Here is a 23,623-nt window from a genome sequence, read left to right as displayed (position 1 = left end):
GACGTCAACCAAATCATCAGGGCTTTAACTTAGTCTCAAAAGAGTGTGTTTAATGCCTTTTTTGCGCTATCTCTCAATACAATCTTGGGAAAAATTTGTATTACTGCAAACCCAACTAAAAATATGGACAAAACACTTCCCTTTACTCTCTTTTCGGACTCTTATCACCACCACTTCTTCTTCTCTTTCCCCTTCTGTCTCTTTAAAGTGTTGCATGAAGACTACTGAGAATTTTTACAATCTTCTCCAAGGAATCCCTGCAAGCAAAAAAAACACAGTCGCGTTAGTTCAATAAATATTACACCCTGTAAGTAATCACACTCACAAGTGAATTGGATTCCTCTTGTCCAGCTGATTGGCCACCAGTTTGAGGAATTGCACAAACATCTCGATGCTGGGATTGAAGTCACTGCTCTGCGACTGGAGCCACGCTCTCGGCAGTGTGTACACAATCACGTGCGCCTTCGCGATAGCGTCTGCCGGTGAGCAGACACGCATAGCGGACAGTAAATAGCGATTAAGGAGTGACAAGATTGCCACCTCGCGCAGTGACGCGTCTGATAAGATGCCTTGCCAGCTCAGGATGTTCCTGAACAACTTCAGTCCACTGCAGAATTGGCGCTGGAAGAATGACGTTCGTGCATCTTGCGACCTGCAATAAATCAAAAAGAAATCAAGTTTAGTATTTTTCTGAGAGAGAAAAGTAAAACAATTGTCTTCAATCACTCACTGCTTGGGGAAGATCGGGATGAAGACATCGTTATCCAGAGAGGCTTTGATCTTCTCCAGAATAGCATTGAACATCGTTGTCAATGGCTTCGAACATGGCCTCAGAGACGGATATTCTTGATACAGACGATTGATGAATCCCACAAGTCGTAATGTTTGTGATGTTGACATTGGATCCCAGCAAGTTTCAATTTGTTCTGCAACAAGAATCGCATTATGTAAAGTATTTCCTCATAATCAGTGCGAAATCTACAGTGTGTGTCGTAAAGGCACGCTCTCCTCAAATAAAGCATATACAGAGACCGAGCGCGGGTGATAAGAGTGCGTCAAATTCTCATCACTTTATTGTGCATCATCTCACAATAAAGATGAGACAAGGGAATGGGGAACATTTTTCAACTCATCACCCAACAGTGACCATCAAACATTCATCAAATATAGTTGGACTTATTCTGCAGTTCGCACGCGACAATGTTCACTCTGCACACAATTCTAATCATTTTCGTGTTAATAGCCGCCAAACGGGTGGAATCACAAAATATCACAATTACACCAAGTAATGCTACCACCATAATTGTGTTCAATATTAATCGACCTCTTGTGCTCTCGTGCAATTTAACGCTCCCGGAGATTAATGCGACTCAGCAGATCAAGTGGTACAAAAATGGCACAGCTGTGGAGGAGTTAGAGGAGCTGCAGGATCGCCACCAGGTCATTCCCGATGAGCAGCTGCTAATCATCGAGCGCAGCCATCTGGAGGATCACGGCGAGTACACGTGTTCTCTCAACACCACCCTCGATGTCCTGGAACAATCCTTCACCGCCGTGGCGAACGTCGCGGCCAGACTCACGAAGAACACCCAATTGATCGAGGGCGAGAATCTCTGGCTGCACTGTCGCGTCACAGGAACCGATCCCGTCGTGCACTGGCTCCTCCCGGACGGCCAGACGCTCATCACCAACTCCACAGAGCGCATCCAGCTCTTCGAGATGGATGGCGTGCCCAATTCCGCACTGGAGATCCTCGACATCCGCCTGGACGAGAGGGGAAACTACTCATGCATAGTGAGCAACCTGGGCGAGGGATTCCAGGGCTATGAGCCGGCAGCGGCGTATGGAATGGTGAGAGTGCGGTCGCACTTGGCCCCCCTGTGGCCAGTGTGCGGCATGGCAGTGGAATTCTTCGTTCTCTTCGTCATTCTCTATCTGTACGAGAAGTACCGCGACCCCGAAGATGTCGATGACGACAGTGTGTGTGACATGCCGCAGCGCAAGAGGGATTAGAGAATCATGTGTATCAGAGAGCAAGACAGAATAAATTAATGGAATTTCATTGCAACATTTTCCTCCCAGTTCAGCAAGAAATATCTGGGCCAAAATCACAGTATCTCAAAGTGAGAGGAATGCGACACGCTATTGTCGCTTTTATGAGCGCATCATAAAACATCTCCAAGATAAATGTGAACCTTGAGTTGCTAAAAGTACAGCAGAATGACATATTGAGGGAAACGAAATGCTTAAAATTGCAGAGTTAAATTATTTTGAGACTTGTAATATGAAAAAGGGGCGGGGCAATCAAAGGGGCGTGGTGTGTAGAATCTATTCTTCGCTCTCCATCATTGAATGACTAATATTGCAGAGATCTGCAGAAATTTGTCAATTTATCTACAAGACTACAAAGAAACCACGAACGTTCTCACAAAAATGTCCAATTTGCCATGTTTCGTGATAAATTGGATTCAAGATCACCTCATAATATAAAAATAGACGATGTAAGACGATGAAAAGACACTGAAGAAACAAGTACAAATATTTCGAGTAGAAAATATCCATCTAGAACTAGTATTAAATGAATTCTTGGCAACCTTGTTGACCTCAAAGACTTAAAAAAAAATCCAGAAATTCCACAATCTCATACATCGTAAGCTGTACTCACCCGTGAGTTTGGGCAGGATGATTTTCTCTACGAGCACCGGCACTAGCGTCACGTCTGGATCAATGGACAGCGACTCCTCTGTCTCACTCTCCGCGTACGAATACATCATGCAGGCAGCAAACCAGGGACTCTTCTCAATGTCCGGACAGTGATCAGAAAGTGGATTCCATGTGATCATTTGCAGACGGATGAATTGACCGATGATCTTGGGCAGACACAGACTCACGTACGCATCTCTGTACGCCGCCGTGTCAGTGCTCTTCCACGCTTGGAATTTGTTAAGAATCTCTCGGATCTGGCAAAACTCGTCCGCCACATCCGAGAAGAGCATCTCCGCCTCACTCTTTAGCAGCTCCAGCTGCGCCAGATACTGACTCAGGTCATGATCCGAGATCTCATCATCGCTCGACATCCCGTTCAAGTGGCTCTCGTTCATGTTGCTCCGCTCGCGATCCCTCCGACGCCTCGTCCTTCGTCCTTCCCGCTCGGCTGCACGTCGAATGTGCTCCTCATCCTCACCCTTTCGGCTGCTCCCAGGCTCTGAAAAGCGTGCCTCGTTAATTAAACGAACTTTGTCACGCAAGCAATTAGTACACTCACTCGAGGAGTCGGATATTTCCTTCGCCTGGTCACGAATATCCTGCCGACGCCGCTCAATCAAGTTATTTGCATGCTTCGCCATCAGGACAATTGCCCTCTTCTCCAGCTCCACAATCAACGGCACCTGTCCAGAGAAATCAAGCCAATTAGCCCATGGCAGTGGCAGACATCGTATTGCTCGACACGGGAGGTGCATGTGATAGAAAATGGGCGGTAAAATTCACAATTAAGGGCAAGAGAGAAAGAGAAAGAGAGAGAGAGAACAAAGATATATCGTCCAAGACCAGTACTGAGTGAGAAAATATTACCTTTTCGTCTAAGCATTCAACCAAGTCTGAGACATACCCACGTAATTCTTGATAGAATCGATATTTGGCAGCTGCAACGGGCGCTTTCTGTTCGCAGTCAATCGCCTCAATCTTCATCTCTTTCATCTCCAAGCTCATCTCCTCAATCTCCCGCTTGTGCTTGCCACTGAGATCAGACACTTGCGTCAGTCTCTCGCGCACCTTCTGCAGGATCTCTTGTGGCATTCGCGGCCCACTCGACTTGCTCTCCGCCTTTGCCGTGGACGAGAGCATCTGCTTGGGCTTCTCCAGGCAATTGCGAGCGTACGCCTGCTCCAGAAGCGCCCCAGTGGAGAGACTCTGCTGGCTTCCCACCACACTGGCCGGCTGAATCATGTACTGCGATAAGACGGCCTCACTGTGTGCCAGAGCCAGCTGTGTCCCCGTCACGCCCTTGCGGATCTGCTGGTTCTCCCACTCATTCATCTCCAGATCCGAGTCGTCGGACAACTCTTGCTGAACAGAGTAGAATTTCTCACGGCGCTCCTCGCGCTCCTTCGCACCCGTGATTGCGGACATATCGATGCGCTCCTCCTCTTCAGAGCCATCGTCATCCGGATTCTCCTCTGTCCGGCGTGGCTTGACTTCTTCCGGTTTCTCCTCAACGGGAATTAATTCACCTAGAAGACAGATAAACACTCTCTTTAGATGAACAATCACCCCATTTGATGTCGTGTGTGCATTCTTACCCAATTCTCTGGCCTTTTGCCTCCTCTTCCTGGCCGCATGGATCATGGCAGCATCAGGAATCTTGCCACTCTCCAGCACCTTCTTAAAGTTGTCCAGCGGAGTGAATTTGTGGTTGCCTGGCTGCGACTCCTTCTTGTCCTTCTCGTTCGACTCCTCGTCCGAGGACATGTCATCGCGGCCTGCACAGAGAGCCGCGCGACCGTTCAGCACCACACTCTCAGGCTCCGACTTCTTAATGACGAGCTGCGGGACGAGAAAAGGGGAAGAATAATGTTAAACCACTGCCGAATTGCAGACGAAGCCCTGCAAGAGATCTCTGTTAGTATGTGTTTTAGTGAGAGAATACAAAATAAGCCAATTGATGCCAATTGATTTATTTTCACCCTCAACCGGCGAGAATATGAGGATCTTTTGATCAAGTGCATTATCGATCAGAGAAATTGTCAATCAAAGGAGGAAATCTTTGCACAAATCCGTGGAAAAATGTAGAAAATTGATAATAATAACCTTACCACAAAGTCGTCTGTGCGTATTTCGGTTTGGATACTATTGGAATTATCTTTTGATTCCTTTTTAACTTTTTCTTTGCTATTTAACTCGGAAGGAGTTCTCTTTGATGACACTGGCGGAGATTCTCTCTTCGGTTGCGCCGGAATCTGCTGTCCGGGCGCTATGCTGTCTGATCCCTGACGGCTCTTCTTGCGGCGCTCCTTGTCCAGCATCTTCATCACCTTCTTGCTGTGCGAGGACTTCTTCACTTGGAACACTTCCTCGCCCTCTTCTGTTTTCCGGAGAGTCCAGAGAAGGGAAAATAGAGACATGTTAGAGAAACGTTTGGGAGACACTCAATCAATGATTGTTACCTTCATCGTCGAAGCTCAGGAGATTCGCTGCTCCTCTGTCCTTGTCCTTCTTGTGCTTCTTCGTGTTGCTACTGTTCTGCTCGCTGCTGCTGATGCTCCTCTCAGACACCTCATTCTCATCGTCATCATAGCTCCCAAACACCCGCCGCTGCATCGGCTTCTTGGGCTTGCGAAACAACGACATTTCACCGGCGTCCAACGCTCCAGACACTCAGGCACGCAATTCACTCGTTTTCAGACCGACCACCACCAAAATTACCGAGTATTTTGCATTTTTCAGCGGCAAAATGTGTCCTCCTATCGATCACTGCAGTCTTTTCAATGGCGTCATGGCGGACATCGACACCCAATCACCAATGAGACTGGAAGGTGCGGAATTATTCCACTGTCCGACGGGAAATGTCCTCTTGATTTTGGGACGGTTCTTTTGGGACAAACAACACTCCGAAGAGATTCGCAATGGCAGAGAATTCAGCTCATTTAGCAGCAAATTTGCAGAGTAAACCATCGATTTTCGAGGTGGTGGCTGCAGAATCCCTCGCGGGAACATTCTATCCAGCGTTTCGGCGAATTACACAGGTGAATTTCTAGATATTTAAAGAGAAACAAGAGAGTTCAAACTTTGTTTACCATTTTCAGTTCTTGGTTTTGAGGAATCCAGAGACGTTTGCTTTCGTGCTGAGACACTACGATGAAATATTCTTCCTAGCCAATGGAGTGATTCAGAGTTACTACCTGAAGAACCGAGGCGGAACTCTGGCGGAAGTGTTCTACGGCCTGAGGAGATTCTCAACGGGAAGCAATGACTTCAGCAGGAAAGATCGGATTCTTGCTCTGCTTTTCTCTGTGATTTTTCCTTATGTGAAGATAAAGGCGGATAAGCGGATTAATCAGTGGAAGGAGGCCCTAAGGGACGGAGATTGGATGCCAAGAGCTGGCCTGAAGCAGCTCATAATCAAGATTCACGGCGTTTCCATTGGTGTTCATGAGTGCCTCAAGATTGTTCAGTACATCGCTTACTTGTCGGGCAACTCTCAATCCCACACGCCGCTCTTCAGAGCCATAAATCAAGGACTGACGTACATCCAGGGAGATGATGAAGAGACTGAGTGGACGTGGAGGAATTTGCTGCGCGGACACCTGAAGATGTCTACAATCTTGAGCGAAGTCATTCTTAAGAGCCTCGAGTTTTCCGCCTTCTTCATCCAATTTCTGCAGTGGTGGCAAACTGAGGCGCAGCACACAGATCTCACGAGTCTTCCCACGCCCAGCTTCCCCGTGCTCACGCGGGACCTCAACTACCAGAACGTGTGTCCAGTTTGCCTGGGCAAATGGAATCGGCCGGCGTGTTGCGCCCTTTCCGGCTACATTTACTGCTACAAGTGCATCGTGACGGCGATCGAGAGGACGGGCGTCTGTCCAGCTTCCAACTATCCCATCTCCATCGAGGACATCTTCCTTGTGTACGATGACTAGAATAAAACACTGGTGATTTTGAATCAATTGGACTCTGCATAAATTTATTTTCATCAATTTTTTCCACTCTTGAGATGTTCTGAAAATTAATCAATCTGCACTGCATTATAAATGGTGATTAATATATCAACTGATAAGACTTTGCAGCTTTTGTCATACACACAATGGTATGAAATTATACATGAAACAGAGAAAGAAAAAACGAAAAATCTTGTATCAAATGGTCGCATGCATTGAACAAAGTTTGTCGACTAAAGTATAAATCTTAAAAATGTCTCTAAGTATTCAACTAATAACTCTTGTCTGCATTGCTAGTGATTTTCACTGGCTGCACTCAAAAACTCCTCCGGAAACTTGAGCATTCCAAAGGACGATTCACTGAAATTCGAGGGAAGCTTTTCTCCTGCATTCATGCTCTGTATTTATGATCTTTTGCTTGTCGTTCATCCTGAGGAGATTTTTGATCCTCTTCTCTTTGTTCATTGTGTCCTTTTTTATTCAACATGAGATCAACAAGTGATCTTTTGCTGCTATTTTGCTAGCAAGATCTTTCAGGGCTTCTTTCCTCCATTGACAGGGTTTGACAATGTCCTCCAATGCAAATCATCTCAAATCTCAGTTCGTCCCCCGAAATCCCCAAGTTCACGCGTTCCTTTCGAGTGCAGCAGCACATTTGGATGTAAAAAGGTATTTAAGCATTCTTGTATTACAAACTGAAATGTAAAAATTCAATATTCACAGGGTCAGTTGGGAAAACATGGGAAAGAAAGGTTGTTAAGAAAGGGGAGAATTAGAGAAAAAGTATTTCACATCAATGCCATACCCATTTATCCTGTCTCACATTGCAATCCTTATCCCTTTGATCTTTGATACATTGAAATCCTCTCCTCAATTTATCCTGTTCCTCAATCCATGAATCCTCCTCAACATCCAATCCTTCCTCATCACTTTCTCTCTTTCTCACTCTCTCAAATGATTCCTAGTGGATCCTTCATTATCTTGAAATCCCACGTGTGATCCTCCTTTTTCTCACATCCATTTGTCCAAATCCAGTATTTATCCTCCTAAATTCCTAAATCCTACTTCATTGCAAAATCCTTCCAGAGTCCAATTCATACTTTGTCCAGCGAAATCCTCCCAAATCCACATCTATATTCAATTACATCTCTTATCCGAGGGTAAATCAAAGAAAAAAAGAAAGAAAAGATGCATTAGTGATAAAATTGATAGAAATGCACATGTATAATTTGTCATTGTCTCATCAATTAGCATTTTTAATCTTTTTTTAATGTTCTCTTTCTTTACGATAGTTTTCTTAGAAATCTCAACTGAAGATTCCATTTGTTCGCTCTTTACTTTTCATCTCATTTCTATAGAAATGAATCTTCAGTTCTCTCTCTCTTATTTTTGCAAAAATTGGTTCTTGTTGAAAGTGGTTTTTTTTTAATAATATATATTATTTTTTCATCGCGGAGGGAGAATTTAAATTGTGTGTTTGCAAATTGCAAATGCAACAGATTAAAGAAAAGGACATTAGAGAGAAATTGTGTGTAAATCTAAAAGTTTGATAATACTTCCTTCATGGAGTCCAGATATTATCCTAATCCTTTTCATCCCATTTTCCATAAACTTCCCTCTCTTTTTATCATACTCTCTATGCTTTCCAATTTAACTCATTCTGCGAACGCTGGAAATGAAGATAAGACGGCGACCGTGGGCTGTGGGGGAAGTCAGTAGTTGGACCTGGAGTCTGAACGTGATCTGGAGAATGACCGACGCACCGGCGAATAGGTTGGCGTCCCTCGGCGACGACGCGGCGAGAAGGAGCGCGAGCGAGAGCTGAAAAACCAACATTTCAATGTAACTAAATCAGTTTCAAGTGCTTCTCAGAGCAAATTTTCTCACCGATCGCGGAAATTATCTCGACGCTCTTCACCAGAATCCTCCCGGACGCGAATGTAAGCGACTTCTCCCTGCAAAGCAAACAAACAGCAGAGTGAGAACGGCCGCAATGCGACTGATAAGAACCCGTTATCTCACCTCGTGGGAGCGGAATCTCGAGTCGTCCAGCTTCTTGATGGCATACTTCATGTCCTCGTGGCGCAGGAACTCCACCACGCCAGTGCCGTCCTTGTACGTGTCAGCGAAGCAAACATCGCCAGCCTCTCGCATGTGATCCTTGAGATCCTGCCAGGAGCCGGAAGGCGGCAGTCCGGAGACAACCACCCTGAACTGAGATCTCTTCGTGGGCGGCCGGTTGCTTCTGCTGCCGCCGCTGTCTGTACCCCGGCTGCGATCGTTGCTGCGGTTGCCCCTGTAGCTGCCCGGGCCTCCGCCGCGTGGGAACTCCACCCTCAGACGGTATCCGTCGTAATCGTAGCCGTCGCGCGCCTTCACAGCGTCATCGGCGTCGCTGAACACACAAAAACCAACGCCAGTCAATATTTCAACTCCCCAACGGGCGATTAAGTCCACTTACCGGGCATCTTCGAACTCCACGAACGCAAAAGGGGGCCCTCGACGGTTCTTCAGGTCGACAAATGTCACTTTGCCAAACTTGTGGAAGAGATCCTGAATGTCCTTTGTGCGAATGTCCGGTGGCAGATTACCCACGTAGATTCGGCACTCATTGCGCGTATGAGACATTTTTCACGGCAATAATCTGAAAATATACCTACAAGGGGGCATCAATCAACGCACTTCGCACAAAGATAAATTCGAAGCGGATGCAGCAGTAATAAAAATTAATCAACCACCCGGAAAACAGGTGGTGAATTCCCGACTACTGAGCCCTTCCCAGTGCGCCCACAACCCACAATTGCAGTGCAGAGGATCAGAGCAGTAGAATGAGTGAATTTGAGAATGAAAATACCTGCGAAAGAGACACAATGACTGTGAAAAACAACGAGGAAAATAAGACGCGCTACCCAAATGGCGACACTTCACAAATTCACTCCGGAAGCCCGATCACCAGCCGAGCGCCTGTCCCAAAAGTCACGAAGCCCCGCCGAAGATGGTGTCGGTGTGAAGTTGGCAGCACTTGGCGATGCCACCTGCGTGTTTTGATTAGTGGGGATGACTTTTAGTACAAGATGGAGAGTCAAAATGGAAAGTTTGAGTAATTTTATTTATTAGGGTGGAAAATCCTTGTTATTTTTAGCATTACTGTTAGAAGGGACATCAATCCATATCATTCCGCGGTGTCTGTGTTGTGTGGCGTTCCATGTGCACTCACCACACGGCCGAGACGGCTTTTCTCACGGAGTTTTGAGTGTGTGTTTCATTTGCGCGTGAAAATCTTCCCCCCGTCGTGATTATCCTCGTTTTCTCCGCCAACCAAGTTGTGGATTTACCAATTATTGTGTACACTGCACGGCAATTAGATGTGCGAACAACATGTCGAAGAACAAAATCATACATTCCAAAGCTGATAGTGATATTATAGAGATAAAATCAAAGGTGAGAGAGCTTGCGACATTTTGCCCCGCGTCAAGAATTCCATGTTAGATTTCTCTTTTGCTGGCTCGCGCCGCAGAGCTCCGAGCCCCGCCAGTGTTTGCCCAACATATTCTCCAGTCACTGATAATGGGTGTCTATTGTGTTGCAGTTCGACGCGGAGTTCCGGCGATGGTCCATGAAGCGATCGGATCAAGTGGGCTTCGAGGCGTTCTTCAAGCAAGTGGCACACCTGCACAACCTGGCCAACATCCAATTCCTCCTCTCCTACATCGATCCCAGCGACAATGACCTGCTGCCCATCAACAATGACGACAACTTCGGCCGGGCCCTGCAGACGTCGCGCCCCAATCTGCGTCTCATTGTGCAGAGAAAAGGTTCGCTCAAAATGCCCATAAGCAGCAGTAGCATAATGCCCACAAATGCCTTCCCTGTGAATCACACGACGCTCGCACGGTCAAGCGCTGAGCTCACGCGGAAAGGAGTTGCATTACACATCTTGCGCACCGATCTGTTTTGCAACAATCGGCCGTTTGTTTAGCATAGTCGCGTATCTCGGATTGCATTATCGCTGCAAGATGCAACTGTAAAAGTCGCACTGCCGAAGAGCTCGGTGAGAATGCAGGCCGGAGAGCACCTGCGAAGACGGCAAAGTGCCGTATTTGTTTTAACGTTGATTTCTGAATAATTGGACAAAATCATAGACCATAAACAATGATCCATTTTCTCTTGAATCACCGACGTTCACGTGGTTGTCGCTGGTGTGTAAAAATATAGCTATTTGCTTTCCTGAGAGCAAATATGAGTGTTGTGTGAGATAACGTAGGAAAAAACTGCGTTTTCACCTTCACTGGAATGAAGAAATAGGCGAAGGCTGGAGACTTTGCAGTGCGCTGACACCCATTCATGTCTCTCTTCCCACAGGCGACAGTCTCGAGGAGATTACAGGGTATGGAACTATGAAGCCGCGCAATATCATCAGTAGCATTCTGGGCCAGACGCCGGTGAAGGCCAAGGGACTCGCCATCTCCAATCCCCACGACTTCCGGCAAGTGTCCGCCATCATCGACGTGGACATCGTGCCCGAGACGTGCCGCCGCGTGCGCCTGCTGAAGCACGGCAGCGACAAGCCGCTGGGCTTCTACATTCGCGACGGCACGTCCGTGCGTGTCACGGCCAATGGCCTGGAGAAGCAGCCCGGAATCTTTATCTCACGCCTTGTGCCCGGCGGTCTGGCCGAGAGCACGGGTCTGCTCGCCGTGAACGATGAGGTGCTGGAAGTGAATGGCATTGAAGTGGCAGGAAAGACACTCGATCAGGTGAGAGTGAATCTGTGGTGGAAAAAGAGAAATTTATCGTATCAAATGATCCAAATTGCAAAGACACAGAGAGAAATTCCGCTGAATTTATTAGTGTGTTTTGAGCCGCAAAACATGCGGGTTCATTGTAAACTGTGTAATCTTTATGGAGGAAGTGAGCAATTTTCGCGCTATTACCTTCTCATTTTTTTAGCATCTCTGAATTCTAACGTGTTCTTGAATGCCTTCACGCACATCGCTTTGTTGTTAGAGTTTTGCTGCATTGAATATTGGAATGAATTGTCTCAGGTGGAATTCCTTATTTAGAGCACTACTGTATTATTAACTTCTGTGCCGTCTTCGGTATTTGAGAGAATTAAGTGTAAATGGAACTCCGCCCCTTTTCTTGCCGCGCCCATTCGCATGTGTCATGGGATAGAAACGTGAAATATGCAATTTTATCGCCAGTCCTTTAATGCCAAAATAGGGACACTTTGTCAAGGATCTCTACACATTTATTCACAACAAAGTAGAACAATGTTTTCTTAGAGCATTGGAGGATAGAGTTTTTCCTAATGTTTTACAAAACATGTGAAGGTTAATTGCATTGAACCATTAATAAATAGTTGAACATTGCTGTTTTTCCAGCAAAGTTCAGAATCTTAATGTGATCATTGTTTTCGTTATCTAAACAAAACTGAAGCTCTTTGAGTAATTTGTGTAAATTTCTTGCAATAAATCTATGCAATTATTTATCAAACTCTAAATTTATAGTTTTGATAATATTTCATGGCTGATTAGCAATATTCGTTTGTCAAGAGCATAATCTAAAGTGAAGTGCAAATTCACCAATAAACCAAGATAAACATCTTATATTTATAAATATTTATAAATTACACAATCACGCCCCTGCAGTATTTTTTACACCCGCATGACATTGAATAATGTTGAGGGATTTTTAGAATCGGTTTTGTGTATTTTGACAAACTGAATGTTTATACAAACTCGAATCAATTCGATCCATTGTATGCATTTGATCTGTGGAAAATGCCTCATGATTCATTTCCGATAGAAGCATTTGAATAGCGCAGTGCTGTCGATGTGTGGCATTTTCCATTTGCTGTGCGACACTTGATTAGAGCCGATGGACACGTGAAGAATAGCAAATGAGGCAACCTTGAATTCCAGAATGTTGTGTACATTTTGCAAATCACAGGTGACAGACATGATGGTGGCGAACAGCTCCAACCTGATCATCACGGTGAAGCCAGCGAATCAGAGAACAATCGCGCCGCCGCGACGCGGCTCGTTCTCGCGGAATAGTCAATTGTCCAGCGGCTCGCAGCAGTCGCACCACACGAACATCTCGGATGAGAACGACCAGGATGACCAGGACGACGTGGTAGATCTCACGGGCGCCGACGCGTGCAGATCGGACGGCATTCTGCATCTGTAGAGGCGCGCGCGGCCGCGCAAAGAGGACTTAAAGCTAGGGGATACTTAATTTTTTTCTTTTCTGAAAATTGTACTTATATCATTCCAGTTTTGGGACCCTTATATATCCTATATACTTCTCATAAACATACATTTTATTTTATACATTTACCTTTTTTCTACTCACTCTTACAATTGTATTGAAGGAGAAACAGGAGAGAATATCATATTTGCATGTTGAAAAGATTGTTGTACTCTTGTTATTCGAGAAGAGGAAGAGCTTTTATCGACAACAATCGTGTATTAATTTATTATAATTGTATATCTTTCCTTTCACCATCGCCGGTGTGACTTTTTTCGCGATAAACACGATATTTAAAGTGGATCATGATGAAAAATTTATATAGTAATTAAATATTGTTAGAAGGGATATTTCTCTAGAAATTAAACAACAAGATGATATTTTTAAAAATGAAAATTGAAAAGTAATAAGATGAAAAGTTCACAAAAGAAGCAATTGTAAATATAAATAAATTTATTGTGCCTTTTCGATTGAAGATTTAAAAGAAAAAAAAAAAACACACATGATATGAAGAAATGTTAAGCAAGAGAAATTGATAAATTTACACCTGTTGAGAAAAAAAATTCGTGCTATCAAAATTAGGTAATTTTTCCAAGTAATTCGGCTCAATTGGTTTTTTTCGAAGGAATGGGAAAGAAATTGAACTTGTTATCAATAAGGCGTACCTCAGCGATTGCATGTTAATAGAGTTGACGACAAAGGTTCCGTAGTGTTGTTTCTGTCTCAAAAGTGTTTGGCAACAGCAAAGAATGTCAAGTATAAATGAATTTAATCAGCATTCCGCCCATATTTTCTTATAAACTATAAAGATTGTAGAATGAGAAAAAACAAGGCTAATAGTATTGAAAGGCAGTCTTAATAAAAAATTTACACCTTTGCGAGTTTCAATGGAGATAAAGAACAGCAAATAATAGAATTCAAACTAACAAAAACCGTTTAAAGACGAGAAGCATTAACATAGTTATTGAGTAGTTACTTAGGTGATGCCTCTGATTTACGATTATTGATCCATACATATTATTACATACCAAATTTATTCTCTATGATGATATACTTAAACAAAACATATTAAAGTACAGCTATTAAATTGCTATTTTATTGATTTTATGTAAAATATATAATTTTAAACATTAATTCACTTCTTGTTCTTCTTCTTCCGCTTCTTGGTCGGCTCTTGCAGCTCCTCCTGAAGTGTGTCACTCTCGCCAAGTCTCTTTTCGCCACTGGAATTTACAGAGAAGCTCTGAATTAGATGAGATTGATGAGCAGCAGATGGAAATACTCACCTCTTGACCGAAACTATTGACGATTTGTTGGCCGACAGTGCCTTTCCCCACTCCTCGTCCGTTCCTTTGATGGCGTACTGCGTCAGATTCTCCTTCTTCAGCCGACTCAGCTCTTGCTTCTGTTTCTTCTGCAGCTCCTGGGCAGCCGTGGTCAGCTCCTCGTCCAGAGACTGCTTCAGCGGCTCAAACTGTCCGTCATCCTTAGTCTCTTTCACCGTCATTTCTTCCTCCACCTTGTCCTCCATCACATCCACAATTTGCTTCGTCAGCTTCTTCATGGCGTTGTAGAACTTGGCCAGAATCTGATTGGTCGGCATGTTGAGCTCCTCAGCCACGGTGTCCATGGACTTGTTCTGCAGTCCCACCGCCAGAAGGACGGCTTTCTGGATGGCATCCATGCCATCGAGACGGTTCTGGAAGTATAGCATGCCCAAATCCGTCGTGAGATCCAGAATCAGCCGATACTCCACTTGATTCCTCGAGTAAGCCTCCAGACGCTGAATATCGTGCGGCAGGAAGAATTGATCAATCGTACTCGTCGTGAGTTTCTCCACTTCGGTGGATTTGGAGGCGCTGGGATTGTCTATCAGCGAGAGCGCTAGCGAGGAAGTGAATGAGTTGAAGCTCTTGCCCAGGAGCTTGAGGATTCGCCGCCTGAAGTCAGTGAAGTACGCAGAAATCCACGTGTCAGAGCTGGTTTTGCCCACTGCAAGAGGCGATATCATGATGCAGGAGTGCTCTCCTGTGAGATCGTTCTCCTTCTGACTCAAGTACACCGGCACGAAGCGGAACTTCTTCCAGAAGCGCAGCAAATCCAGTGTCAAGCCATACGATGTGCCGATGTAGTCCAGCGTTTCGGGACGCCGCTCGGACAGCCTCTTGAGCAACGTAGGCAATTTCTTCTTGGGCGCAATGGTTTCCTTCAGAAGTCCCTCATCATCTACTTTCTCAATCCCATTATCCTCCTCGTCGTACTCCTCCTGATCCTCGCTCAGCGACACAAACTTGCCCTCATAGTAGTTCTTCAGTAGTTTCAGTGCCCTCTTGCCATAGCCCATCCTCTGGTAGTTGGGGTGCGTGGCAATGCGTACGATTCTGGCGCCCGCCAGCTTCGGGAAGTTCACATCGTTGTACTGCTCAGACACAATCCACGGAATTAGATCTCCAGCGGCCTTCTTCCCTCTCGCCATGGAATCCTGCACTGTCGCCACCGAGATTTCTCCCTCTAGGCACACCTGCACCACCACCAGAACCTCCGGAAGGGCGTCTTTCTTCGAAATCGGCCCCAGCAGGCAGAATAAGTGATGGGCAGGAGCGTCGCTCATCATCTGAATATCATTCGGGCTGTTCTTGTAGTGTGACGACACATAAATCGACACGATTCTCTGCAGAAAAGCCTCTGCAGCTTTGTGGTAGGAGAACAAGGCATCGCGATCGATGTAGTAGAGCTCACAAGATTCCGGCGTTGGACATCCGCTGTTCAGCGACGGCACAACCGTGGCGTCCAGACATAGTAGGGAAGTCAGCCAACTCTCAACCTCATCTCCTGGCCTGTATCGAATGGATTCCTCGAGTTTGATTGGCGGCGGTGCATTGCTGTCCTTCTGCAGCTGCGATATCAGCTTCAGACTCAGCGATCTTCCCGTGCCCTCGTACCCATTGATTGTGGACGCCATGAAGACCAAATACTGGCCCAGCATCTTCTTCACAATGGGTAGCGGAATGGCCGCCGCCTCGTCAATCACCAGCAGGTCTGCCACACTCACCAGATGACTATCAATCGGAGAAACATACTGAATAGTTTGCCTGGTGTTGCGTGTGATATTAATCCTAATGATGGCTTTCTTGAACTCGGGATTTGTGCTGCGAATGATCGTGTAGTCCAAATGCTCTTGATACTCAAGCGCATCAAATCCCTTGAGGACAAACTCAAAAAGTGTGATCAAGTTCTCAGGATGAGGCGAAGTCACGTAAACATTCACGTAGCCAAAGGCGATGGCTGCTGATATTGCCAAGCCCATTGCGGCGGATTTTCCCCTTCCTCGAGACGCTGTTAATGACGTGGGCGGTCTAGAAGAGGAAAACAATTAATCCTGAAACGAAAACAGGCAAAATATAACTCACTTGAGCTGCTTCTCGGCCAGTGCATCGATAAATTGCGCCACTGCCTTCGCCTGATCGTACGTCTTGCAGAGCTTCACCAGCGGCCCGGCGGGTGGAGTGTCGCTGAGACTCTCCTTGAGCTCAGCCAGTGCCTCATCGTTGGAAGACAAGGAGATTGACGACACATCCACAGGCGCTACATCGGCAGTCTTCGAGCTGAATGGCAAGACGGTGAGATCGTCATTCATCAAAAGACACCTTCTGCAGTCGGCGAGCGACAGAATGAGGCGTTCATTGAATCGGCAAGTAACATCCCGATGCGCTTCCGTCCGATATCTCTTGTGCACATCCATGCTCATGGTGTACAGTTGCTTCAAGGAGGACATATTCTTCAGCAGAAGGATAATCAAGCCTCCGCCTTCAACAGTCTCAATGGTTCTGGCCAGCAGATTTGGCGTCAGCGCCTCAAAGTCCTGCAAGACACACACACCATACGTCCTTCCCAGGATCGTGTGCGTATCTGAGTAGTATCGACCGTGGATTGTTGTGGAAATCCTGAAGACATCAAATAAATCCGCCTCGTTGAGATCAATTTTGCCGGATTGAATCTTCTTCGATCGCTTCTTGCCGTGACTGGAAATTGCCTCATCCTTCGTCTTGTAGCACCAGAGAACAGTTGGACGGGCTCTTGTTGTGGACTTTGTCAGCATATCATAGAGAATAGGCACCTGCAACCAGAATATTCGCTAGAAGTATCCTTCTGGATGAGAACTTCTTAAAGACTCACCTGATCTCTCGCCTTATCTCCGATTATAACAAACATTGTCCGGTGACCCAGCTTCACGCCATTCTCTATCATCACACGAATGCGATTATCAATCTTTTTCTTCACCATTTTCACGGGGTTTTCCTCTATTTTGCAGAAAATCCCAGCACAGCGGCTCACGCACGTTGCTTTGTTTTGGTGTTTTTTGAGGTTACGTGGCTGTCCCAAAACCGCTGATAACGCCAACTGGCGATGACAGTTCGTTCTAAAGCAAGTTTGTTTACGTTTGCGGTGCAGACCAAGGATCACAGAATCCCCCAAATTCGTGATGAATTTCCCCCCTGTGACTGCTCGCGCCTTCATGGCGATGCAGAATCTGAACGTGGGCGAGCTGGCCAAGTGCTGCCTACGAGAGATTCGGCCGATTCTGCCGAGTCTCGTGCGAATGACCCTTCTTCAGGCCACGGACAACACGCAAGAGTGGACAGAAGCCCGCAAACAAATTCTCTCAATTCTCGTGGGCATTGAGAACGCCAACAACATCGTGTCCATCCTTCAAATAAACTACCACGAGTTGGAGGCGGACATCAAGAAGGAGCAGCAGCTGAGGCAGAAATTGGGAACATCACAGAATGAGTCTTCTCACAGCTTCGCCCTACAAAACGGGGCTGCAATAGGTTTTGAGCGGGCGGATGTGGCGCGGAAGGTGAGAGTGATTCTCTCAGAGCTGCTCTACATCCAGGCACAGATCGCCGAGCAGAACCAGCAAGGCGTCACAAGGAGCACCACAGAGTCCCTCGTGCGGGAGTCTGAGCTATTTGACAATGAGATCTACCTGGAGGAGGTGACAGACATTATCTGCATCGCTCTGGCTGAGCTTCCGTCGCTCCTCAACATCCAGGACATCGTGGATATCTTACTGTACGTGAATAATGGCGCCAATGTGATCTGCTGGATCATTGCAAACATGCCGGATTGCTTCAAGGAAGTCACGGCGTCGCTCATCTCCAATGGAGACGAGGAGACGGTGGACGGGAAGCTTCGGCTACAAGTTCTCACGGCTCTCTGCGAGATGAATCCTAGCCAGGCGCTGTCCACGCGCACACTTTGCGTGGAGCTCTCAAAAATGCCCTCATTGATGCTCAAGCTGAGTCTTCGTGATCCTCAGGATTTGATAGCCTTCGTCTCAGGTCTGCTCCTGGGCAATGACCAGAATACACGCTCCTGGTTTGCCCAATTTGTCCGCAGCAGCCAGAAGCGCAAGAGTGACGCTCTGCAACTCGTGCGAGAGGAATTGCAGAAGCAGCTGCAGAATCTTGTGGTGTTCTCCATGAATTCCGAACTCCCTGACGAGTGTGTTGTCCAAGCATCGACTCTCCTGCGTCTTTACTGCGCCCTGAGAGGAATTGCCGGCGTAAAGTTCAACGACGACGAAATTCACCTCCTGATTCAGCTTGTAACATCCAAACCACCTCCAACCCCAGCCGGAATTCGCTTTGTGTCACTGGGATTGTGTATGCTGATAGCCTGTCCCTCACTCATCTCCCAGCCGAACTTCGAGGCGAAGGGAATCGAGTGGATGCAGTGGTTGATCAAGGAGGAAGCATACTTTGAGAGGTATTTTTAGCACTTTCGCTCCTGAAATATTTCACTGATTGTTGTCACTTCTTTTGCAGCAATAGCGACATGGCAGCTTCCTTCGGCGAGATGCTCCTCCTGATGGCCATTCACTTCCACAGTAATCAAGTTCCGGCCATTGGGGAGCTTGTGTGCTCCACACTGGGCATGAAGATCCCTCTGAGGCCCAACAACACCACTCGCATGAAGCAGATCTTTACGCAGGAGATCTTTACGGAAGCAGTCGTGACGGCGCACGCTGTGAAAGTCCCCGTGACGGTGAATCTGAACGCCGACATCCCTGGATATCTGCCCGTGCACTGCATCCACCAACTGTTGAAATCCCGGGCGTTTTCGAAGCACAAAGTGCCCATCAAGAGTTGGATATACAAGCAAGTCTGCAGCTCGACGACGCCTCTTCATCCCGTTCTGCCGGCTCTAATTGAAGTCTACGTGAACTCAATAATCCTGCCCAATGCCAAGGGACCCGTCGAGCACACGCACAAGCCCCTATCCGAGCGCGAGATCCTCAAGGTATTCAACAACTCCGTGCCAGGAGCCAATTTCGACCACAAGAAGAAAACCTACACAACGGAATTCGAGATGGAAGCCAGCGATACCGGTGAAGAAGAACTCGTGGGTGTGCCAAATATCACATCACAGCTGCTCTTGCTGTATTATCTGCTCCTCTACGAGGACGTCCGTCTGAATCACATGGCGAACATCCTTTTGACCGGCCGGAAGGTGAAGTCTTACACGATGGACTTCATGTCCGAACTTCCCATCAAGTATCTTCTGCAACAGGCGCAGAAGAACCAGCGCAACTTCGGAGGACTTTTCTCGCCACTTCTGCGTCTCCTGGTCACGCACTTTCCGCATCTCTGCCTCGTGGATGACTGGATAGCTGAGGAGACAATCACTCTCGAGTCCACGAGTCGCAGCGTCATTACGGAATTTAGTGTGATTGAGGCATTTGAGGAGTTGGAAGTGTCTTCGATAAAAGCTATTCGTGTGATGAGGCGCATGTTGAAGAAGACACCCAAGGATCTATGGCCTCTATCGGGCACTTTCATTAAATACTTCAAGAACATCCTTCGCGACGACACGCCAAGGCTCGTGACAGAGCTGTACAAGCAAGTGTGGGTGCGTCTGAACACCGTTCTGCCCCGAAGACTCTGGACAATGTCGATAAACGCCTTGCTTCCAGAGGATCAACTCATAAAGAACTTCTCGCTGGTCCAGGAATCCCTGTGTATTGACGCACTGCAAGTGTTGCGCTGCGATGAGAGAATCTTTAGGTGTCCAGACGCTCTGTCCATCGTCCTACGCATCCTACAAGCCAGTCTGGCGGCATCCAAGAGCCAGCTATCGAGACACATCCAGGATAAACCACTGATTGAGAAGATAGGACTAATGCAATCCGAGGCGGAGCGCGAGGAGCTCAAGATGGCTCTGGTGTACTCCCAGGAAACGGTGGCGGTGCAAATTCTCCTCGAAGCGTGTCTGGAGACAGAGAATGATCGCAACTTGCCGGGCAGATTGTGGGCGCTGCGCGAAGTGCGCGGCATCATATGCTCGCACATTCATCAAGTATTCATCTCTGAAATCACTCTGGCCAAGCTGGTGATGTTCCAGGGATTCCACAGGGATTTGCTGAGTGTTGTGGTGAAGGGCATTCCCTCAATGCACGTCTGTCTGCATTACATACCAGAACTGCTGAACATGCCCGAAATGGAGAAGCAAATCTTTGCCATCGACCTGGCATCGCATCTCTCAATTCAATATTCACTCCCGAAGTCGCTCAGCATCGCCAAACTCTGTATCAACACTCTGTCCACTCTTCTAGGCAGTGAGTATTTAACATTTTACATTAACACTACAAACTCACCTGAGAATTCCTTGCAGTTCTTTCCGGAGACTCGCGGATTGAGATGTTCAGGGCAATTTTGCCGTGTATCGTGCGCTTTGCAGAAGCCTTTCCGCCTCTTTTGGACGACTGCATCTGCTTCCTTATGCAACTGGGCAGGATTGCAGACTCTCAAGCCGCTCTGGGACGTTCCACGGCTCTGAACGCGAATGCCAGCGTTGAGGCCAAGAACACATCTTCAGACGCAGAGAAACTCGTAATTGAGGTGAAGGAGACGTTCTCAAGTCTCCTGGAACAGGCTGTTCTCTCGCCGAAGATCTACTGAAATCGTTTATCATTAAAATGTGGTCCTGTATTTGCAAATCTTGCTCTCATCCCAATTGTTCTTCCGCCTGAGATTTGAGAACTCATTTTCTGGCTCTTGCAGGTACAATTTATGGTTTTTCTTCTGGTAGTGATAAACCTTCCCTCTTCTCTTTGGTGTCCAGTGCTTGATGTCACTCTGGCTGAGAATTAAGTCCGGAGACACAGAACTTTGCTGGATTTTCTCCTCTTCAGAAGGTTCGTCTGTGCGTTTCCGCTTCTTTCTCTGTGGCTTCTTGATAGATATTTCTTCTTCTCGTGGATTACTTGTTTCTTTGATAAACTCCTGGGAATCCTTCAGCAATCTAATCCCACTCAGATCGAGGTCAGAAGTTCCTGGAGCATTAGAAACTTCGTCCACGAAGCATGTCTTCTTGGCAACCAGATCCGATAGTTTTCTGCTCATGAACTTCTTCATAGATTCCGTCACTATCAATTCCTTGTCAATTTCATCAGCTTCAGGAAGATATCGCTCGGATTTTTGGGCACATTTGCCATTTGATTCCTCATCTGCTTGTATCAAAACAACATTACACATTATTAGGAATTCCAACACCAAACAGGATTTGTTCATGATTACTGACCTTTATGGGAGTTCTTCCCGAAATTCTGGAACATGGAGTTATTCAGGAAAGTCGTGTCTACAGCTTCTTTTAGAAAATCCTCCATGGCAATAAATTTTCATGAATTTGCCAAAACAAAACCACATTCCTGGAAGGCGACTCGCTGTGTGACAACTTGGTTCGTGTGGGACACTGGAAGTCTCCTAGTGTGGTGTAATGTTGTGGACTTCCTCGCAATATTTATCATCAAAATAATCCATGAAACCACGTGTAATTTCCACTGCTTTCCCAAGAATTGTACAAAAGAAGTTTTAGTGCGGATAATTAATTAAAAATGAATAGCATAGGAGAGAATTGCAATGAGCTGAAGCGCACTTACGATGCGTGCTTCAATAGTTGGTTTGCCGACAAGTTCCTGAAGGGCAGCACGGATGAATCCCAGTGCGAACCTCTCTTCAAGGTCTACCAGCAATGTGTGAAGGTGAAGAAGCTCCCCTGCTATCGGAAATAGAGACTCAATCCAACTGTATTTGCAGACGGCGATGAAGGAGCAGCAGATTGAGATTGGAGAAGTCGAGGCGGACCATTTAGGGTCCGATAAGGAGTACAAACCACCGCCGGGAAGCTCCTCGAGTTGACATCTATTCTCCTGCCACCTTCCGTGCTTGAGTAGATCGTGCAAAGCAGCAAAGTAGTGGCATTCTAGTCCGATTTCCACGGTTTTACTGGGTTCGTCTTTCATTCCTCGTGGAAATCCTCATTGAATTCCTTTCAAGAGTGCTTTTTCGTACTCATTTTACTCTATATTGTTCAGAATTTATTGATTTACTTCACTGGAAAATAATGAGCGTAAGAAAATGAAAATACAAGTGTGATTTCTATCTGCTGGAAACTATCCTCATGGCGCCTGATTTACTTCCCAATCGTGAACTTGGAGAGCCTCTCGAGGAGATCAATGTACTGTGAGTGTTCGTAGATTGTGCTGAATTCCGACAGTTTGTCCACGAACTCATTGCTAATGCCCTTCTCCTCGAGGAGATTCATCAGCAAATCGTACAAGTATCCATCCAGAACGTCTCCTGCCACGGCGTAGTTGTTATCCTTCCACTCTCCGTCGTACAGGACGAGTTCATCGATGCCAAAGATGTCATCTGCAAGAGTAGGCAAATCTCAGTCTCCTGAGGAGAACCGGAATGTGACTGACTTACTGTATCCTTCAGCGTCTTCTCCCTGATTCTGCAGAAAAGAGCATGTGAAGGAGAGTGTTTGGCTGCCTCTCACGATGTCCACCTCAAACTGCGGCTTGCTCTTCATTTCTGCCAGATTGGGCTTGTCCATGTTGGGATCAACTTCCGCCTCCTCATCTGTGTCTACTGTGTGATTCACATTGAAGGAGATCGTCACGGTTTCCTTGTCGCCCTCCTTTGTCAATTCCACTTCTGGCCCATTGATCTTCACTTTGAAACCCTCGACGGTCGTGGGAATGGATTTTACCTTCTGCGCTTTCTTCTCAGCCACAATCTCCTCGGTCAGGAATTCCACGAGCTCTCTCTCGCCTGTAGACAAAGTGAGGTTAGGATGCACAGTCGGCAAACTCCCGGAAACTCCTTCCTCCTCCCGCCTTACCTTTGGTGTGAATGAACTTCGCGCCACAGCCGCATGAGCAGCCAAGGCTGGGATTGTGCTGGATGATGGATTTGCCCGCAATCAGATCTTCCGGCTTCCGTGACATGTGCCACAGAGTTCTCGTGAATTCCCTCTTCCCCAGCGTCGACCGCATTGGCGACACAATGCTCCTCAGCGGGGCGATTCTGAACACAGATCTCACCAGGTTATTCATGCCGAATGATGCAGTTTACAAGCTCCAAGGAAGATGAGGTAATCCAGAGAAATGCACTCTCGCCGCTTCCAGAATAAAACTGCCCCTCCAAAAAACTTATTCGCCTTCCAATGGAAAGTCAACAAAACATTTCATGAAGATTTTGGTCAAAGATTTTGCTGACATCCATTAAAACGCCTCAAAATTACTGAAATGTCTGTTAATTTCTCAGAAAATATTAGGAAATTGTTTGATTTTCAAAGAATATTCAATAAAATGAAATGCGTTGTGGGACTATTCTGCGGAAAAGTCCAATGCTCCAGTGGAA

At 46.5% G+C, this 23,623-nt stretch overlaps 10 protein-coding genes across 13 annotated transcripts; 5 read left to right on the top strand and 5 right to left on the bottom strand.

The window, feature by feature from the left end:
- Window positions 1-30: 30 nt before the first annotated feature.
- Window positions 31-5,511, bottom strand: LOC132258866 (PAX3- and PAX7-binding protein 1). Of its 2 annotated transcripts, XM_059756383.1 has the most exons (9): window positions 5,166-5,511; window positions 4,815-5,083; window positions 4,302-4,545; window positions 3,574-4,232; window positions 3,266-3,389; window positions 2,666-3,205; window positions 731-926; window positions 326-652; window positions 31-257 (listed from the first exon to the last, which is right to left on the bottom strand). In XM_059756383.1, the coding sequence occupies exons 1-9, from the start codon at window positions 5,347-5,349 to the stop codon at window positions 203-205; spliced, it is 2,598 nt and encodes an 865-aa protein (XP_059612366.1). In that variant the 5' UTR covers window positions 5,350-5,511; the 3' UTR covers window positions 31-202. The 2 variants fall into 2 exon arrangements, with proteins under 2 accessions (XP_059612366.1, XP_059612365.1); XM_059756382.1 differs by having other exon boundaries at window positions 3,574-4,545.
- Window positions 1,106-2,175, top strand: LOC132257835 (basigin-like). Its single transcript, XM_059754874.1, has one exon. The coding sequence runs from the start codon at window positions 1,201-1,203 to the stop codon at window positions 2,011-2,013; it is 813 nt and encodes a 270-aa protein (XP_059610857.1). The 5' UTR covers window positions 1,106-1,200; the 3' UTR covers window positions 2,014-2,175.
- Window positions 5,512-5,587: 76 nt separating the features above from the next.
- Window positions 5,588-6,668, top strand: LOC132258869 (peroxisome assembly protein 12). The gene is made up of 2 exons (XM_059756393.1): window positions 5,588-5,744; window positions 5,805-6,668. Exons 1-2 carry the CDS (start codon window positions 5,625-5,627, stop codon window positions 6,639-6,641), a joined length of 957 nt encoding a protein of 318 aa, XP_059612376.1. The 5' UTR covers window positions 5,588-5,624; the 3' UTR covers window positions 6,642-6,668.
- A 1,005-nt stretch (window positions 6,669-7,673) lies between these two features.
- LOC132258874 (serine/arginine-rich splicing factor 1A) lies at window positions 7,674-9,626 on the bottom strand. Of its 2 annotated transcripts, none has more exons than XM_059756398.1 (5): window positions 9,514-9,626; window positions 9,121-9,315; window positions 8,682-9,054; window positions 8,547-8,614; window positions 7,674-8,480 (listed from the first exon to the last, which is right to left on the bottom strand). In XM_059756398.1, exons 2-5 carry the CDS (start codon window positions 9,285-9,287, stop codon window positions 8,372-8,374), a joined length of 717 nt encoding a protein of 238 aa, XP_059612381.1. In that variant the 5' UTR covers window positions 9,288-9,315; window positions 9,514-9,626; the 3' UTR covers window positions 7,674-8,371. The 2 variants fall into 2 exon arrangements, with proteins under 2 accessions (XP_059612381.1, XP_059612382.1); XM_059756399.1 differs by having other exon boundaries at window positions 9,121-9,303; window positions 9,514-9,578.
- A 72-nt stretch (window positions 9,627-9,698) lies between these two features.
- On the top strand, window positions 9,699-14,045 carry LOC132258871 (partitioning defective protein 6). Its single transcript, XM_059756395.1, has 4 exons — window positions 9,699-10,100; window positions 10,249-10,474; window positions 11,022-11,416; window positions 12,612-14,045. The coding sequence occupies exons 1-4, from the start codon at window positions 10,038-10,040 to the stop codon at window positions 12,849-12,851; spliced, it is 924 nt and encodes a 307-aa protein (XP_059612378.1). The 5' UTR covers window positions 9,699-10,037; the 3' UTR covers window positions 12,852-14,045.
- LOC132258863 (RNA cytidine acetyltransferase) lies at window positions 14,039-17,269 on the bottom strand. Of its 2 annotated transcripts, none has more exons than XM_059756375.1 (4): window positions 17,088-17,269; window positions 16,322-17,028; window positions 14,198-16,267; window positions 14,039-14,134 (listed from the first exon to the last, which is right to left on the bottom strand). In XM_059756375.1, the coding sequence occupies exons 1-4, from the start codon at window positions 17,193-17,195 to the stop codon at window positions 14,047-14,049; spliced, it is 2,973 nt and encodes a 990-aa protein (XP_059612358.1). In that variant the 5' UTR covers window positions 17,196-17,269; the 3' UTR covers window positions 14,039-14,046. The 2 variants fall into 2 exon arrangements, with proteins under 2 accessions (XP_059612358.1, XP_059612359.1); XM_059756376.1 differs by having other exon boundaries at window positions 14,052-14,154.
- A 70-nt stretch (window positions 17,270-17,339) lies between these two features.
- Window positions 17,340-20,913, top strand: LOC132258862 (integrator complex subunit 2). Its single transcript, XM_059756374.1, has 3 exons — window positions 17,340-18,683; window positions 18,743-20,532; window positions 20,589-20,913. Exons 1-3 carry the CDS (start codon window positions 17,395-17,397, stop codon window positions 20,873-20,875), a joined length of 3,366 nt encoding a protein of 1,121 aa, XP_059612357.1. The 5' UTR covers window positions 17,340-17,394; the 3' UTR covers window positions 20,876-20,913.
- Window positions 20,780-21,628, bottom strand: LOC132258876 (uncharacterized). The gene is made up of 2 exons (XM_059756400.1): window positions 21,498-21,628; window positions 20,780-21,423 (listed from the first exon to the last, which is right to left on the bottom strand). The coding sequence occupies exons 1-2, from the start codon at window positions 21,580-21,582 to the stop codon at window positions 20,888-20,890; spliced, it is 621 nt and encodes a 206-aa protein (XP_059612383.1). The 5' UTR covers window positions 21,583-21,628; the 3' UTR covers window positions 20,780-20,887.
- Window positions 21,629-21,810: 182 nt separating this feature from the next.
- LOC132258877 (TP53-regulated inhibitor of apoptosis 1-like) lies at window positions 21,811-22,126 on the top strand. The gene is made up of 2 exons (XM_059756401.1): window positions 21,811-21,957; window positions 22,013-22,126. Exons 1-2 carry the CDS (start codon window positions 21,811-21,813, stop codon window positions 22,112-22,114), a joined length of 249 nt encoding a protein of 82 aa, XP_059612384.1. The 3' UTR covers window positions 22,115-22,126.
- A 252-nt stretch (window positions 22,127-22,378) lies between these two features.
- LOC132258873 (complement component 1 Q subcomponent-binding protein, mitochondrial) lies at window positions 22,379-23,418 on the bottom strand. The gene is made up of 3 exons (XM_059756397.1): window positions 23,103-23,418; window positions 22,685-23,032; window positions 22,379-22,627 (listed from the first exon to the last, which is right to left on the bottom strand). The coding sequence occupies exons 1-3, from the start codon at window positions 23,314-23,316 to the stop codon at window positions 22,389-22,391; spliced, it is 801 nt and encodes a 266-aa protein (XP_059612380.1). The 5' UTR covers window positions 23,317-23,418; the 3' UTR covers window positions 22,379-22,388.
- Window positions 23,419-23,623: the final 205 nt, after the last annotated feature.

Source organism: Phlebotomus argentipes, unplaced genomic scaffold (assembly GCF_947086385.1).
Source record: "Phlebotomus argentipes unplaced genomic scaffold, Phlebotomus argentipes genome assembly scaffold_4, whole genome shotgun sequence".
Lineage (NCBI taxonomy): Eukaryota > Metazoa > Arthropoda > Insecta > Diptera > Psychodidae > Phlebotomus > Phlebotomus argentipes.
This window is presented reverse-complemented; position numbering and strand designations above follow the sequence as displayed.

Coding starts and splice junctions, on each gene's coding strand:
- LOC132257835 (XM_059754874.1), top strand. CDS start 1,201: ATGTTCACTCTGCACACAATTCTAATCATTTTCGTGTTAATAGCCGCC.
- LOC132258866 (XM_059756382.1), bottom strand. CDS start 5,349: ATGTCGTTGTTTCGCAAGCCCAAGAAGCCGATGCAGCGGCGGGTGTTT. Junction 5,084..5,165: donor CCTGAGCTTCGACGATGAAG/GTAACAATCATT, acceptor TCCGGAAAACAG/AAGAGGGCGAGGAAGTGTTC. Junction 3,390..3,573: donor TTGAATGCTTAGACGAAAAG/GTAATATTTTCT, acceptor TTCTCTGGACAG/GTGCCGTTGATTGTGGAGCT.
- LOC132258869 (XM_059756393.1), top strand. CDS start 5,625: ATGGCAGAGAATTCAGCTCATTTAGCAGCAAATTTGCAGAGTAAACCA. Junction 5,745..5,804: donor CGTTTCGGCGAATTACACAG/GTGAATTTCTAG, acceptor TACCATTTTCAG/TTCTTGGTTTTGAGGAATCC.
- LOC132258874 (XM_059756398.1), bottom strand. CDS start 9,287: ATGTCTCATACGCGCAATGAGTGCCGAATCTACGTGGGTAATCTGCCA. Junction 9,055..9,120: donor GTGGAGTTCGAAGATGCCCG/GTAAGTGGACTT, acceptor TTGTGTGTTCAG/CGACGCCGATGACGCTGTGA. Junction 8,481..8,546: donor CGAGATAATTTCCGCGATCG/GTGAGAAAATTT, acceptor TTGGTTTTTCAG/CTCTCGCTCGCGCTCCTTCT.
- LOC132258871 (XM_059756395.1), top strand. CDS start 10,038: ATGTCGAAGAACAAAATCATACATTCCAAAGCTGATAGTGATATTATA. Junction 10,101..10,248: donor TTATAGAGATAAAATCAAAG/GTGAGAGAGCTT, acceptor ATTGTGTTGCAG/TTCGACGCGGAGTTCCGGCG. Junction 11,417..12,611: donor CAGGAAAGACACTCGATCAG/GTGAGAGTGAAT, acceptor TGCAAATCACAG/GTGACAGACATGATGGTGGC.
- LOC132258863 (XM_059756375.1), bottom strand. CDS start 17,195: ATGGTGAAGAAAAAGATTGATAATCGCATTCGTGTGATGATAGAGAAT. Junction 17,029..17,087: donor GAGATAAGGCGAGAGATCAG/GTGAGTCTTTAA, acceptor TTCTGGTTGCAG/GTGCCTATTCTCTATGATAT. Junction 14,135..14,197: donor TCAATAGTTTCGGTCAAGAG/GTGAGTATTTCC, acceptor TGTAAATTCCAG/TGGCGAAAAGAGACTTGGCG.
- LOC132258862 (XM_059756374.1), top strand. CDS start 17,395: ATGAATTTCCCCCCTGTGACTGCTCGCGCCTTCATGGCGATGCAGAAT. Junction 18,684..18,742: donor GAGGAAGCATACTTTGAGAG/GTATTTTTAGCA, acceptor CTTCTTTTGCAG/CAATAGCGACATGGCAGCTT. Junction 20,533..20,588: donor TCTGTCCACTCTTCTAGGCA/GTGAGTATTTAA, acceptor AATTCCTTGCAG/TTCTTTCCGGAGACTCGCGG.
- LOC132258876 (XM_059756400.1), bottom strand. CDS start 21,582: ATGGAGGATTTTCTAAAAGAAGCTGTAGACACGACTTTCCTGAATAAC. Junction 21,424..21,497: donor CGGGAAGAACTCCCATAAAG/GTCAGTAATCAT, acceptor TGATACAAGCAG/ATGAGGAATCAAATGGCAAA.
- LOC132258877 (XM_059756401.1), top strand. CDS start 21,811: ATGAATAGCATAGGAGAGAATTGCAATGAGCTGAAGCGCACTTACGAT. Junction 21,958..22,012: donor TCTACCAGCAATGTGTGAAG/GTGAAGAAGCTC, acceptor CTGTATTTGCAG/ACGGCGATGAAGGAGCAGCA.
- LOC132258873 (XM_059756397.1), bottom strand. CDS start 23,316: ATGAATAACCTGGTGAGATCTGTGTTCAGAATCGCCCCGCTGAGGAGC. Junction 23,033..23,102: donor GAAGTTCATTCACACCAAAG/GTAAGGCGGGAG, acceptor CTTTGTCTACAG/GCGAGAGAGAGCTCGTGGAA. Junction 22,628..22,684: donor AGAAGACGCTGAAGGATACA/GTAAGTCAGTCA, acceptor CTACTCTTGCAG/ATGACATCTTTGGCATCGAT.